Genomic DNA, 16,379 nt, shown 5'->3' on the forward strand with positions numbered 1-16,379 from the left:
AGAGTGACCCCAGCTCGATGTGAATAGGTTCAGCATCTTTGCATAAAATCAACAGTGTTCTGAATCTCCCGTCAGGCTGAACTTCAGAATATAAACTTAGTGATGCCAAAGCATCTGCAGCCGTTTCTGATATAAGCTCTGATGCGTTCAGTGCCTCAAGGAGAGTCTTAAGTCTTCTCCTGTTTCTCTCTATCTTTGTTTCTTTCTGGCTCTGATGTGGTTTATCTCCCGCTGAAGACACTGCACCAGTTGATTATTATTCCACTGCAGAGCTGCAGGCGGCACAGATAAGACTACAGAGGTCTCCTATCTAGAATTGGCAGTGTCACTCTTCATCCATTCCTATTCGCTACACATTAACCCCAGTTCTAGCTTGAAATAGGAAATTAAGAGTATACTGAACTGCAATCAGAGCAGCTAATTGGCTGCTGCAGTGCAGTGTGACCTCAGGCTCAGGGCTCCTGACAGCAGGGACTGCACAGTAGGTGTTGTGGTTGTAGTTGGATGATCCAGTATGTTTAGATGTGTGCTGTCTGTTAATAAAATGCTCACTGTTGGTTGTTTATTATCATAAAGTTGAAAATGGAGATGGAGAGACTTTAATAATATCCTCAGACAGATTTACTGTTATATTTTAAAATTTTTAATGCAATTACTGGATAGTTCTGTTTCCATCTGAGCTTAATGCCTTCGCTGAAGATGAACAGAACAGAGATCAGAAACACAAAAATGATTCATCCCACTTGTCCACCTGGCAGCCTTTACTTAAATCAGTGTACTGTCAATGTAGAGCAGCTTCCTCGTAAGAGAGGTCAACATCCTAATGTCCCACTATGGTTCAGTGGTTTTAGAGTTTAGTATTGATTAGGTGGTCAGTCTGTTCACACCAGATGTCCAGCACCAGCTGCTCTGGAATATACTGCTGCTCTAATGGAGTTAAGAGACTCCCCCTGCATTTATAATGAAGCAATGTGGCAGTTCTGCCTTTAGTTATATAATGAGTGCTATTATTTGAAATTACCCATATTAATGCTTTCATTGGAAGATCTAACAGCACTTTCGTGATGCCGAGATGCTTTTACACTCTCCCTCATTTCAAATCCAGTGATGATAAAAATAAAAATAACTGCAGTGTTATTAGAGAAGCTGCATTTCATAACATCCTTGAGAGAAAAATGTGGTTTTGTGGCTGACACCTAAATGGGTTACTACCTACAGTAACTGGCTTAACGGTCGATTGACTACCAGGACTTCCCCCTTTGACAGATCCATGCACTAAATCACATGTTCATATACAGGAAGACTACAAAACAGTGGCACCAGGGCTGCATGCTGCATGCAGTAAAGGAGACTGGCAGCTTTATTCAGTCTCAAAATCCTAAGCAGGAGACGATGGCATTAGTCCGTTTGAGAAGTTTTTGGCGAGCAATCTCTTTACATGAGGATGAAGACGTGTTTATTAGCTGCTCACCACCAGAGGTAATATTTTATTTATTTTTGTTATGGAGCACAGGTTATCTTTTAAGGTTAACCTTGCCTCAATCTCTAAAGTACAGAGTTTTTAGTTAAAGCAGTATTTGGAAATCAAGTATTTAGCATAAACGCTCCGTGGTGTTATTTATTCAAAAAAACAAAACAAAACAAACAGATTTCCAACCAGTGACTTCTATAAAATATACACTCCCCACAATAATTTTGTCATGCAGTAGCACTTTATTTACCAGGGCACTCCTAGTCTACTAAATATTCGATTCTTCTGGCTTCCTACAGCTGTTTCCTCAGCCACTGTATATTTCATCCCTATTGATCCTCATACAATAAAACCATCACAGAGCCCAGTGTTAGGAGGCCTCGGGGCACGGGCATTATTTATGACTCTCTTTGTCCTGTCGCTGTATACCCAGGCAGCTTCTTTGTAATACCAGCATGAAATAATCATGACAAGCACATTGACAAGATGAGTTGTGCATCACGGTTCTAAAGAAGGATGCTCTGTCATTAGAGGCACCATCGTGGTTGTTCTGTGGCTGTGGAGATGTTCAGCTGGACATGAACGAACTTTTTGGTTTGCCTTAGCTGTCCTGCTTGACTCCATGCTCGCCTATGATATTTCATGTTTGATCACCTGACAAAGTCCTGTGTTACCAGAAGCAACATAAAATATTTAGTTAGGAGTTCGTCTGGCTTCCCATCCTCTTCCACATTTCTGCAGTGTGTTGTCAACCTCTGACATTAGCCACATGCTAAAGTAAAAACAGGACCTGAAACGTAATTCATTATTTTTTTTTGTTATGTTCAGTATCAGTCATTACTGTCTGCATAAACTTCTTCTTTTGGTAGAAAATCTACTCTAGTCTTGGATTCACAGATCAACATAAGGGCATTTATTTTGGTCATGCTCATTATTACACATGACTTAAGGCACATTATCTCTATTGACAGAGAATTAATTGGCAGCTGTTTATTCTTTTTTTAACAACAAATATGAAACTTTTGATATCTATTTAGAATTTTATTAAAATGTCATGTGGTGCCACTTTGGGTTTCAGGGTTTATAAGCTATCATTAGTTATTAGTTATTCAAGAAAATATTTAATAGATTACAGAGACCTGTAGGATTATTTTATCATTTTGCTTAAAAACTCTTGTTCTTCATGTTTGCTTTTTATTTTGTGTGGTCTCGTTTTCTCACAGTTAATGTTTATGAAACAAATTGAGAACGTACAGTTGGAGTCCAATACGAGCAATTATGCAATTTGACATACAAATTAGAGGAAGCATTTTTGCCCATGTGCTTGTATAGCTTTCAGTTTTTTTGCAGGAAGGATTTCCAGTTCCTCTCTGTTCACAGTTGTAAGGATGAGCCTGGACAAACTGTTGTGCCATTATTCAGGATGTGTCTTCATAGTCAGTTTTACTTCCTTATTTCTACCTGATATGGGTCCCTGCCACTCTGTTATATAAAACAGCGCTTCCTTCTCCTCTCCTTATCCTGTGAGTTCACTTAATGCTCCGCTTCTGTCAGATTGTTATTTGATCTTCAGCTGTTTTCCTTACGCTCCAGTACCACACCATGTTCAGTGCATCCACTGCAAAGATTAGGTGATTGAAGGAACATATCATTATCTTTGTTGGGGGGTGAGGTGTTGGGTGTAAGTGCCGAGGGGTTTATAAGGTGTTGTAGATGAAAGGTTGCATATACTGCCCTGAGAGCTGAGGAGTTCTTACATCATGGGCCTTCACTGGCTGTCCAGGAACATTTTCCAATTATATAACTGACTTGTATCCACTCACATATGAGTCACTGTTCTATTTCTTCCTCTGTCCTTCTCTCCCTCCATCAGACTGTGTCTTCGTCAGGCCACGGCCGCTCTGAGTCGCCTGTTTACACCAATCTCCAGGAACTGAAGATCACCCAGACCAACCTGCCCCCTCTTCCCTCTGGCTCCCCCCTCTATGTGCTGGGTGACTGGGAGACCTATAAGGACCAGGCTGGCAGACACTTTTACTTCAACCGCTCCACCCAGGAGAGGACTTGGAAGCCACCTCGGACCAGGGACGTCGGCAGTGGGAACTCCAGAGGAGAGAGCCACAGCGCTGGAGAGAGCTCTGAGGTATAGCCAAAGTACTGTACTGAGGGTTCAACAAAACATATGTACAAAATACATTTACGTGTATCTATATGAAGACCTTCCGGGACAATGCTATAGAAGCACCAGTTACTAAAACAAAACGTCTTTGGCAAAAAACTCAAAATGGCTGGTAACTTTTGGTAACAGTGATAATGAGAAGCTTGACGACTCCAGTGCTTTACTTTGATTAACACTATTTATAATATGAAAACAAATGAACAAGTAAAACATGCAAAACAAATAGAACACGAGTAAAGAAAAAAACTCTTAAAATGCGATTTGTATCATAGCTAATTCTGGCATTAGAACTAAAAACAATATATAATAAAAATATAGAAATAAAAAGCATATGAGAGGATAGACTCGCTCATAGTAAGTTCAGATCGAAAAACGTTTTAAAAGCGGCTGTTTTAGAGGTTAGGTCAGAAACAAAGACAAATTATGATGCTATAGGTAGTCGCAGGAATGAGATTTTTTTTAAAAAGCTACAGAAATTGTATGAACATCTGGTCAATCACTGCAGGTCTGACTGAAAGCTGTTTGACACAGACTGAAACAAGGTTGTCATTACTTTCAGGATGTCTCAGCTGCTATTTTTAGAGGGTGTACATTGGCTCTTAACTTGTGTTACAAACATCAACATTTAGCCTTAATTAGTTCAGAATCCTAATTTTGAAGTAGCTTAATGAGTTTAGCAGAGATGCATTGAACATAGACCTTCATTAGGCATCAGATTCACAATATGAAATCATGTCTTTATGCTAAAGCCAGCAACATACAGTGAATGGGGAACAAATCACAAACACTTGAGACAATCTTAGCGTCAGTAATAAAAACAGTATGAGATGGAGTATACTGTGTATAGATCTCCAGGATCAAAATTAAAGAAAAAAATAAAAATAAAAATTATCAGTGAATGAAAATCATAGGAGATGCAATACAAAATGTGACATAGACAACACTTCACTTAATTAAACAACTGAACATAGCCAGTGGAGCCAACCCAGGTCCAGTCAGAATGACCTGACATTGCAATTAGTCAGAGCTGCAACAGTAAAGATGGGTAGCAAATAGATAATGACACATCATACAAGTCAGAATTCACTTTATATTATGAGTGCCTTGGCATCAACAATACTGCACACAGACAGACACACATATATGCACCTGTCAGATTTGAAATGTCAGGATTTTTTTTTTTTTTTCTCTGACAATCTTGATTATACTGAACACCCACACAGGATAATTTGCCTGTGACTAACTATGATTAAAACACATTTAGACTTTTATCGTTTGGAAATTGCAGCGAGTATTATAAAGTCTCAGACAAAAACACACACTGTGACATGCCAGATTACTCTGAATCATGTACAGGTCATCTCTGATTCTGAACCAGCAATGATTTCTTTAAATGGCTGTACCACAGTGCCACCTACAGGTGAAAAGCATTCACTGTCATTTATTCTCTGACACTGCAGTGGCCACCTTTAGATCCAAAATCAAGCATGACCTTTAGTGATTTTCTTTCTATTGTTTGATGGGTCTTCTGGTTCTCTGTGCTGTTAAAGTGCTGCAGGGCTGTTTCTGATGGATTAGTGGTTCTTGGTGCATGACTGTCTTTTCTTCTCTGTAACTATATGGTGACTTCTTCCTCTTCAATCTCCCCCCTCCCTCCCTTCCATTAATGGTAGACCACTCCTCTCTCGCTGTCGCCTTCTTTCCTTCCCTACCTCTCGCTCTCCATCGGTCGACTCCAGCCTCTGTCATCTGAGGACACCTGCTTCAGTACCTACTCTAGCCAGTCAGACAGCCAGTATGGCTCTCCGCCGCGTGGTTGGTCAGAGGAGATGGATGAGCATGGCCACACGCTGTACGTCAGTGACTATACTAATGAGAAGGTATGGGCTGCTGTCTCTTTACTCTGCTGGTTTCTGGGGATGCATGGGAGAACGGATTTTGGGTTGATTGTGGTGAATTTTCCATCTATAGTGCAATATGTAAATGTTTCCTCCACGCTGATTAGGCAGTGTTGTAACACCACAGCTTGAGAATAATTACCACTACAAGATAAAGGATGAAATAATTAACTGTTTTCTGCAGTTTTTCTCATTAAGGAATCAAAGCAATTTAGTTCTTTCTTTAAAAGAAAGAATCAAATAGTTGGAAATGACGTGTAAAAAGAAAAAGATTTAAAACTTGCCACCAACTATTTGTAACATTTCAAATTATGAGGAACACTGAAATGTAGGTTTATCAGTAGGTTGTTATTCCACATATTTTTGGATAATGTTAGGACTGTGTGTCTGTCTGTGTGCACCTCCAGTGGTTGAAACATGTTGATGACCAGGGCAGGCCTTATTACTACAGTGCAGACGGCTCCAGGTCAGAATGGGAGCTGCCAAAGGTAAGACACTGTAGTAAGCCATAAAATAAGGTTAATGCTGGGCAGCTGAGCATGTGTAAAACACAAAACGTAACACTACAATTTTAACATCTATACATAAAAATAATGCGACTTAAAATTTGTAAAAATTAATATACCACCCTCGTGCTCGATTTTCAGCCCGGTTATTTTACAGAGGAATCATAAAGAGACTGGGAATGATATAAAACAGAGCGAGTGCTGCAGTGATTAACCTGATGTTCGTTTGTGAAATGAAAGTCTGAGCACTACATGACTGTTTTGTGCACATTTCTGAAAATATGAGCTGCATTGACTGCATGTGTGTTTGTAGCCATGAAGATGAGGTGTGCTTTCAGTCCAGCCCAACAAATCAGGATTAAAATTTAAACTTTCTTTATAGGACTTTCCTCACAATACAAAATGAGACGAGAAAGAAAAACCGTGACCTTGTAGAAGCTGGAACTTGTCAGTGTTTGGCATTTTGCTGACCTTACTAAATCAACTTATCAGCTACATATTTTTATCACGAAAATGCAGCATTTTGAAGATGAAGAGATCGGTCTCTACATTTCAGGAGTCTTTGTAGTTTGATTTGACCTAATATAGGCAGTGTTCGTTCAGTTGTCTCTTCATGTAAACATACGAGAGAGAAAAAGCACACATATTCAGTTATTACTGGAAAAATCAGTGTGTGTGCTTGCATTCAGTAACATGAAATGTTTATTTGAGTTGTATGATTCTCCTGCCAGTACAACCTCTCCCCTCCTCAACCATCTGGAGACTCCCAGAAAAGTCAGAGTTTGGACAGAAAACATGTGGAGCCAATCGTCCTGACCAAGTGGAGACACAGCGCCCACGTCCAAGAGCCCAATGACAAGGTCTGACCCCCAAATCTTTATGCTACACATTAAAGAGTAGCTTCGCTTTTAATTTCACTGCTACTAAAAAAAAAAAGTTTCCATGGAAAATTTCAACAAAGAGGTAAATTATTTATCATCACCTTCCAGTTCAATTTAACTTGTATCGACTTACTATACATAATTAGATTGTTTCAGAATGTGTCATGTTCACTGATAAGATGTTTGATGAGTCCAGAGGTTCAGTTGTAGACTTGTCACATTGCAGCAGCTGTTAAAAACCAGGTGTTTCCGTGCAGGCTCTGCTCGCCTCCACCCGTACAAACAACAAGTCAGTCGCATGTCGGACCGTCCAGGCAGCGCATAGCCCCATAGTCTGTGCAGACAATCAGGTTGCATGATGATAATCACACAGGAGTAACAAATAAATCCCCATTTTAATTTTAAATTCACCTGTTTTCACTTGATTGTTTGACTTGATTGGGTCTAAATCATTTCTCCAAGAAACTCTGTCCAGTCACAAACCAGATGAAGCATGAAGCATTCCAGTTTGGCCTCTATGACCACAACAATGAATTTTCTTTAAAAAATACTGATTACCCGAAAGATGAAGTATTCAGTAGTTTGTTTCTCCACCCACATCCAATTAGTAATCCATCTGTGCCTTGTGGACATCACACAGGTACTCGACACACTTGGCAGCATCATAATCTCACTAATTGCCATCACACTCTTTTAGCTGTCTGTCTTCTTAACCTCACATCATCCTCTCATTAACCTTCTGTTGTTAGCTCATTGACAGTGTTTTTTGTCATCCTGTCTCCTCACTAGGACGCTCCTCTGGGCCACAGGCCCCCCTCTCCTGACTCTGACTCCTGCCCTTCGTCTCCCAAGCCCCCTGCCTCTGTTAGTACTCACCCCTAACCTCTCCTCCTCACCACCCGCCAGGCTCTGCCCTGCAGGGGATTAACTTGGTTCCTGATTGTAGACAGCAACAGAAGGTTGCATCTTATTGCAGGGTTCCTACACAGGTTGAAAAATCTGATTTGTGAATAGATAGAAAATTAGAATCGGTTCAGAGAATTCTGTGACAGCAGAAATAAAGCTGCAGAAAAAGAAGACATTTAAACTTGAGCCTGTGTAGAAGCGCTGCTAAGAGTCACTGATTGTTTGTTGTCAAGCTGGATTAATCACATTTCCCCCCAATTTGCTGTGTGTGTCTTAATCCAAAAAGAAATAATACTAGTTAAGCAGCACAATGCACACTTTGTATTATTTAGACACTTTCCTGAGCTGGAAGTATGGTAATAATCAGTCGTGGGTCTTTTTTGCCTCCAACCCAAAGTAGGAGATTGTTTTGGTGGTGGGGAATTTTGCGGTGTTGGGGTTTTACAGTGGAGTGACACATGCCTTTTGTTTACTCCTATTTTGTTTTGACAGCAGCTTTCTCTCTTCGTGATCCTGCTGTGCTTGTCAGTCATAGTTTGTGTGATTAAAGAGCCTAGGACATGATTTTTTTTTAATAGTTTACATTAATGCTTGTTTTTCTGTGCAGCCCTCTGAAAAGTGTGGAGTCCTGAATGTGACAAAAATCACTGAGAATGGCAAGAAAGTACGGTGAGTGGTACAGGCTGTTTGGCTGAGACTAATGAATGTTTACTTTATGCAGCATTACACAGTAGTTAGTAGAGCTTGACAGATAACACAGTGCTTCAGTCTGATACTGATTTTATTATTTGAGAATGTATAAGCTGGTTGTTTGTTTTCTAATACTAATAAAAGCAACCACACATTTTTATTGGGTCCCTTAGAATGGGTTAAGTGTTGTGACCAATATTTGTACTCTGCATGACATTTTGCACTGTTATATACTGTACTGTCACTAGAAGCGAACATTTTAAACTATAAACGAAAGTTATCTTTAATAGCATCACATTAAGGTTGTGTTTTATTAGGGTTCATTCAGGCTTACTGAGTTTATGAACTATCGGTTGCAGTAAGAACTGGGCTTCTTCCTGGACAGTCCTACAAGGATCCACGTTGCTCTTTGCCAAAGGACAGGGAGGTGGGACCAGCTGGGTGAGTGACAGAAACCTTTTCTTGCTAGAAACAGGTTGTTTATCTGACCTACACAAAGGTGTTGTATTGTTGTTTATTGCTTATTGTATTGTGTAAGTCACTGACATGAGGCGGAAGTTAGGGTCAGTATGACTGATTATTTTTAGACTCTGGTTAGACAGCATATTATTTTGAGCACATTATTTTGGATTATACACAGCTGGCTCATATTATGCCATAAAAGACAGAGTTCATGAAACACTAGGCTTAATCAGCGAATTGTTTTCCTGGAAATGAAGTTGTCATTCAGGCGCTCATCAGATGGAGGCCTGTTGTGTAGTATGTGCGTGACGTGCAGGTAGGAATTAGTTTCACTCCTTTGTTTATGTAAAACTTAAGTTTCTGCAAAGTCGTCTGTGCAATTAATGAGCTCTCGAGGTAAAAGAAATGGTAATGAGGTTTGATTATGTTATCTTCATTAACCGTGACAAATTAAATCTAGGACAAATGGTAAGAGAGAAAAATCTCAGATTATTCATTTGGTTAGGTTTGGTTATTATCTTTTTAGTACTTCATTGTATTTCAGTTGCGAGACAAATACAACATTAAGCACCTGCTGACATCAAACAGCAGACGCTCCACAACATCACCAACAATCAAAAATCAAGTACAACAATATGCAGGTGACACAGCAATCATATCATACTGAGTTACCAGTTAAATAGCTATGCTGTAAGGTCAAACGTTTTTTCAAATGTTTCATCCTCACAAATGTAATTTGAGTGTAGTTTCTGTTTAACCTGTGTTAATCTTCTTTCAACTCTTTTCTTCCATCGGTTCAGTTTGGAGGTGGTCAGTCCAAACCAGAGTTCACTGTGGACCTGAGGGGTGGCTCAGTGGAATGGGCTTCTAAAGACAAGTCCAGCAAGAAGCACGTTATAGAGGTGGGGGAGCTCTCAGTTCAGGTTTATGAGCTCTTCTATGTAAGCAATGAAAGCCCTCACATACAAGCAAAACAGTCTTTCACATGAAGTTTATTGATTTCAAAACAATATATATGACTAATCACTATAAACTATAGATTCTGTTGCCATCATCAACAAAATTAGCAGATTTTGGCAGTATAGTTGGAATAACGGCTGATACTGTTAATTCACCGATAAGCATGATAAATTTTTATGACTGATTTAGTGTCTCTCTCTTGGTTCTCAGCTGAAGACTCGGCAGGGCACAGAACTGTTGATCCAGTCAGAAAACGATGGCGTCATCAACGACTGGCTCCGAGCTCTGCAGGACACCATCAGCACCCATGTGAGGGCACGACAGTTTCACCTACCACGGACCTCTCCCAAAATTAGTTTAGGAAACATGAAGCTCTCACACAAAAATACTTGACTTGCAGCATAAAATGACAGGGAGAGAGCAGACTGTGTGACAGTTAACTTAATGCTGTGGGCACGTCTACTTCCTGCTAATAAGGAATATTTGCTTTGAACACCAGCTGTGCATTTTAACCACTGGGGTAGAGTGAGTGGGCAAAGGGCTCAACTTGCTGTCAAAATAAGACTAAATTAAAACAGAAATGAAATGTGAAAAAATTACATCGAAAACAATTTGTTGTAATTACTTTGGTTTCACTTGTAATCAGCGTACTGGGTTTATTGTTTTCCAGCCTTCAGAGTCCAAAGGTGCAGCAGGTTTTTATAAGCCCTTTTTATGTGTGTGTGTTTTACAGGCCTGGGAGTCTGATGAGGCCATAGAAGAGGACATGCCCGAGTCACCAGGCACAGAGAAACATGACAAGGAAAAAGAACACAGAGACTCCAAAAAGGGCAGAGGTCTGTGCTTTGAGAGTGTTAAACACATGTCAAGTGAAATATTGAAGAGCTGAATGAAAGAGGCAAATGTGGTGGCGTGATTTATCCCAAAAAAAAAAAAAAAAAAAAAATACACACATAATAAACAAGACTGAAAGTGAAAGCATGAAGTACAAAAGTCATCTTGATTAAGAGCCTCATGTGTAATGGCGATCAGTGTGCTGAAACGAGTGCTGGAAAATGCTGTCCTGTCTCATCTTTCCTCTGCAGCCATTAAGACCTCCACCAGCATGGACGCCTCTGACAACAAGAAGACCAAACACAAGCTGAAGAAGTTCCTCACTCGCCGCCCGACCCTGCAGGCTGTCAGAGACAAGGGATACATCAAAGGTAGCGGGGAGCAACAAGCTGCAATTAAAAACACCATGTTCAACACATGCTGTCTTGTTTTCTGTGTTCCAGCAGCAGATCGAGGACTTTGATTTGTCGGGAAAATAGGGCAATACGGAATCATATATTTTTCAAGTAGCTGGTGAAAGAAAACAGGTTTTTCCACTAGTGAAAAACTGAAGGTGTTGCTTTCAGGACTGAGAAGATTGTCCAACTTCTTAAGTTAAACCATTTTAAAAACCTATTTGATTACGTGCAAATGTATCTAATTTCAGGAAGCTTTTGGAGAAACATGGCTTGCAGAAGCAATTATTGAATCTGAAAATAAGACATTTAAATTTCTGAAGCAAAAGAGTTGCATTTTTAAGTCTGTGCATTTTTTCATTTTCCTCATACATTTCTTGCATTAGTCATATATTATCTGCATTCTGTTTGAACAATTAGCACATCATCTTAAATGACTCTTACCTTCATTAGCATTATGTAAACATTCCTGTTGGCTTCAGGAGCCATTAGCTTTGTAATTAGCACCAGAGGTTATAGTTTATTATATGAAACGTTTAGCCAATATAAGAAGTAGAAACCATGGCTAATAAGAATTAAGGTGCAGGGAGATTTTCGAGACTGGTGAGATCTGAGTGCTGACGTTGGACCAAGTTTTTTCTGTCTTTCTGTATTTTCAGATCAGGTGTTTGGCTGCAGTTTGTCCAGTTTGTGTCAAAGAGAAAATGGCACAGTGCCGAACTTTGTCAAGATGTGCATCGACCACGTAGAGAACAGCGGTGGGTCTGGATAAACGTGACTTTACCAGAGCTGACTTAGGACAATATGATTCTCATTTGTTTTAAGCTACCTGTGGTAAAGAAGAGTGGGGTTTTACTGCACCAGATAAGTTTTGGATGACTGTCATGGTACTGTCATTCTGGTATTTAGAGCCACTAAATCAAACCAAAACAATTATTTGCAAATACAGTGAGCAAATATTTTCCTCCCATAATTCCCTGCAGGTCTATGTGTCGATGGGTTGTACAGAGTTAGTGGAAACCTGGCTGTCATACAGAAACTACGCTTTGCTGTCAATCATGGTGAGTGTCTGTTCCCTTAAAATGATCCAGGTTGAAATAATGGGGAGAACAGTGAAGAATAAGAAGTTATTTAAAACAGTTCCCACTTGATTTCCTGGCTGCTTTCTGTTGGTTGTGTTGTGTAAAGTGTCTATGAACAGCACCCTGACTGAAGGGTTTGTGTGTGTGTGCCCAGATGAGAAGGTGAACCTGGCCGACGCCAAGTGGGAGGACATCCACGTGACCACTGGAGCTTTAAAGATGTACTTCAGGGAGCTGCCAGAGCCTCTCTTCACCTACGCTCGCTTCCACGACTTTGTTAATGCTATCAGTATGTGCTGCATACAGCTGTACCACAAACATCTGTATTTATTCAGACATTCATTTACACTGTAAACTGATTGTACTTAGGAAACATTTAATATAGTTATTTAGCATCAATAACTTTGTCAAAGAAAAGTGAATACCAAATGTTTTGCTGTCCCCTAAACCTAAAAATTAACCTTAATTAAATTAAGAGCTTAATGTAAATGCATATAACTTTGAGATGGTTGTAGATTGTTCACTCTGACTCAGATGATTTTTTTGTTTGTTTTTCAGAGATTTCAGCCCACACACAGCGAGTTGATTCCATCAAAGATCTGGTCAGACAGCTGCCGAAGCCCAACCATGACACCATGCAGGCCCTCTTCAAACACCTCAGGAAGTAAGAAAAACTCCCTCAGAATTTCAATGCAAACTCAATGAATAGACATGACAGAATGTTCAGTCTGTGTGTTAATTGATTATTTTGGTTTTTAATTATCTTTATCTTAATCTGTCACTTGCTGGATTGTGTTATACCGATGTTTAACCAGGGGTCAAAATTACAGACTTGGAGGTGCCAAAAACAGGAAAATACTCAACATAAAAAAATACTTAAAAAAAGGAGTAAATCTTCTTGGTTGGTTGTTTGTAAAATGATTTCTAGTCTTTTTTTTTTTTTTTTTTTTTTTTTTTTTGGATCAGCCTTTAGGGTTTTGATCTAACTGTCTAACATTTCTTCTTCCCTTCAGGGTGACTGACCACGGTGAGGAAAACCGTATGAACACCCAAAGTGTGGCAATTGTGTTTGGCCCCACACTGCTGCGGCCTGAAATAGAGACCTGGAACATGGCGGTGCACATGGTCTACCAGAACCAGATAGTGGAGCTAATACTCCAGGAGTATGAGAAGATTTTCAGCAGGTAGATGGAGACACCAGAGGATGAAGATCTTTTTTTTCTTTCCCAACTCAGAGCTCTTCCTAACTTAGCAGGCCCTGCCAAACACAGCCCAGTTCGGCCCGGCTCAAGTCTGGCCCGGCCCATGGCAGCTTCTCTTCATCGCAAACCAACCTGCGGTCACTGGCTTCTCCAAATCTTGCAACCTCTGAACAAGAGCCAACGCAAATATGTTTCATGAACCAAAACATAGATGTAACTAACTAGCGACCAAAAAAGTTTAGCTTCTTTGCACTTTTCGGAATTTCATTTTCTCCAGCAGCTGCATTTGTGCCACTTTACTGCAAAGGTGACGTCGTCCTGTCCCGACACTGGATTCCTTGAACTAATAATACCTAGGCCAAACAAGCTATCAGCTACTGCACAGATGGACTGAGACCAAAAGAGCAGCAGACAAATGAGCCTCAGTAGCCTCTATCACAAAGGAGGTGTCAGTATTGGAGGTTTATGATGCTGGATTCAACCTGTGTTTACTGTAATGTAAATCTCATTTGTACAGACTCATCAGTCCTGTACGAACCACAGTGGTGAATCAACAGAGGAAACCAAACTGCTCTCTACCCTCGGCTCAGCTTTAAAAGTTTAGACACTTAAAGAAACAAGGAGCTTGAACAAGGAGGAGAAAAGGATATGGAAGTTTTTTTTTTTAATTATTATTATTTAGAAAGTAGAATATACCTTGTTCAATAACATTGTGGCTGTTTCTCTACTGATTAAGTTCTTTCTGACTGACACTTTCTCTTTATTTTAAATGTGTTATTCTCTTTTACCCTCGGAATAGGCTTCTCATCTCTCCTCTCATTTTCCACCTGAAATACTGGAACAGGGTCCTCTGAACACATAAGAGGTTATCACCACTCTGTATTATATCTGCACGCCACCTTCTCCCTTTGGCTTTTAGAACAAATCATCTTCCAGCAGTCGGAGCATCAACGGTACACAGCTGTGTCTGTCCTTGACTAATGGATTTAAGGCAACAGTCTTTAAACATGTCTCCACTGATACATTGTACAGTGTTTGTGTGTGCATGTGGATGTGGGGGATGGATGAATGGATTTAATGAAAATGTAATTGTACAAATAGTGAATATTAACTACATATGCCTGGAGTGTTAAAATATGATACAAGGGAGAAATCACTATTTTGTGATCATTCTGTAACCAACAGATGTGAGGAATAACTAACGAGCTGGGGATGTAGTGGTTTACCTGTGTGTCAGGTACAGCTAGATGGAAGATTGTGAATGTGACATTGCAGAGTAAATGCTGTTGGCTTTATAAAACTGGAATAAAGACATAAAATATGAGATATTCCAAATGAGATATTCTCTGTGTTGTACTTAAGCTTATTTATACTGTCAGTCTTCACTTGTTTTGTTTTGGTATAGCTTAATGTGAAGAATGTGATTTTTTTTTTATATTACTGCAGGTATTGTATTTCTGCATACTAATATTTCTCAATATTGAGCTTCCATGAGCCCTGTTTTAAAGTCAAATAAAATGTTAGGAGTTGTATAAAGAAAAATTCCAAGATATAGTCACAATAAGAATAAAGGTGCAGTTACAGACACAGTAAATCTTCCCATGCCATAATTTTGATTTAGATGGGGATTGTTTCTGGCACTATATTTCATAAATTCAACTCAAACTTTTCATGTCAGGCATGAGAATGTTTTATTTTCAGAAGTCATGGTAGTAAATTTCCTAACCATGCCTGAAATATATATAGGCCTTTCCTAGAAATATCATTATACCAATACACGTAGTATGTCATGGAAACTATCATATGCTGTATAAATGTTGAGTGGGTATTCATTTAGGCTTGAATTAGCCATCCTTTTGTGTGCCATAGTTTAAGCACCTTTTAGAGGCTAAGACTGGGCAGTTGACTTTAAGACTGAGTGTGACTAAACTGTAATGATGATGGGTTTTCATTTTTAATATATGGCTGGTCCTTCTACAGAAGCACCTCAGCCTTAATTAAGGCTATTAGATCCACCTGTGATGGTACTGCTAAAGAGCTGCAGCTATAAAAGTGATCTCCTTCCTATAAAGTGGAATAGATATATAAGCTTGGAGAAGAAAGGCAGAATGAAGTGGCCTTACTGCCTTTTCAGACAAACCAAAAAGCAGCTTGCATTGATTTGACATGTGAAACACTTCAGTGAGCTTCTATAACAAAGGCATATATAAAAATGAACATGTGATCTTATGTGTTTCCTAAAGAAGAAGTCTGATAGATGGGGCATCATGAAGTATGGAAACCAGAACATATTGGAGATGTCTCCCAGTGGGTCAAAAACATGTCTGGATATAGCACTGGTTAAACTTTGTTGCTAATGAAATTAGCTTAAAGCTGCTGGGGTCATGAACAAAATAAGATAAAATGTATTAATCCTCTTGGGGAAATTCATGTAATCATTGCATATTTCAAAAACATATAAGCAATTCTATTAAAGGGGCCTGTTTACAGTGCAACAAGGACAATAACACTTAACATTTTGGAACCTTGATTTACAAAAGATGAAGTATTCTGGAAGAAAAATCCACATTTTAAATGTAGCTAGGTGTCCTAAACTATAAATACAGTTCTGACATTTGCATCACACCAAACTGCTGTAAATCAGAAGTAAACTGAGTGTGTTACGATTTTAATGGCAAATAAACCTCCTGCCTTCATACAAATATGGCTACATGCGTTAGAGGGCGGGCCCGTTCCAACATGGCGGCTGTGGTGACGTAATGTGTTAAGCTAACAGTTTAACCGAGTTAATGCTAGTTGTCGACACAAAGACATACGACTTGTTTCGGCACATTTTGGTAAGAACTAGTAGTAGTTTTAGCCAATATCGGAATATATTTACTGTCTCCAACGGGCTGTGCTGTAGCTGAGCCT

At 39.5% G+C, this 16,379-nt stretch overlaps 1 protein-coding gene across 8 annotated transcripts in view; it reads left to right on the forward strand.

The window, feature by feature from the left end:
- LOC113134528 (rho GTPase-activating protein 12) overlaps positions 1–14,804 on the forward strand; it is a 41,464-nt gene extending 26,660 nt beyond the window's left edge. Inside the window, exons 1-17 of one of the 8 annotated variants that reach the window (XM_026313955.2) lie at positions 1,289–1,479; positions 3,345–3,614; positions 5,324–5,530; positions 5,956–6,036; positions 6,786–6,914; positions 7,725–7,799; positions 8,449–8,510; positions 8,891–8,972; positions 9,794–9,895; positions 10,164–10,262; positions 10,687–10,789; positions 11,039–11,158; positions 11,842–11,940; positions 12,166–12,243; positions 12,419–12,553; positions 12,823–12,928; positions 13,278–14,804. In XM_026313955.2, coding sequence (XP_026169740.1) covers positions 1,330–1,479; positions 3,345–3,614; positions 5,324–5,530; positions 5,956–6,036; positions 6,786–6,914; positions 7,725–7,799; positions 8,449–8,510; positions 8,891–8,972; positions 9,794–9,895; positions 10,164–10,262; positions 10,687–10,789; positions 11,039–11,158; positions 11,842–11,940; positions 12,166–12,243; positions 12,419–12,553; positions 12,823–12,928; positions 13,278–13,452 — 2,073 coding nt within the window. In that variant the 5' untranslated portion in view covers positions 1,289–1,329 and the 3' untranslated portion in view covers positions 13,453–14,804. Of the gene's footprint in view, positions 1–1,288; positions 1,480–3,344; positions 3,615–5,323; positions 5,531–5,955; positions 6,037–6,785; positions 6,915–7,724; positions 7,800–8,448; positions 8,511–8,890; positions 8,973–9,793; positions 9,896–10,163; positions 10,263–10,686; positions 10,790–11,038; positions 11,159–11,841; positions 11,941–12,165; positions 12,244–12,418; positions 12,554–12,822; positions 12,929–13,277 lie in introns of those variants that run through there. The other 7 variants (XM_026313948.2, XM_026313949.2, XM_026313950.2 and 4 more) reach the window with 7 other exon arrangements.
- Positions 14,805–16,379: the final 1,575 nt, after the last annotated feature.

The sequence above is a fragment of the Mastacembelus armatus genome, chromosome 17 (genome assembly GCF_900324485.2).
Source record: "Mastacembelus armatus chromosome 17, fMasArm1.2, whole genome shotgun sequence".
Lineage (NCBI taxonomy): Eukaryota > Metazoa > Chordata > Actinopteri > Synbranchiformes > Mastacembelidae > Mastacembelus > Mastacembelus armatus.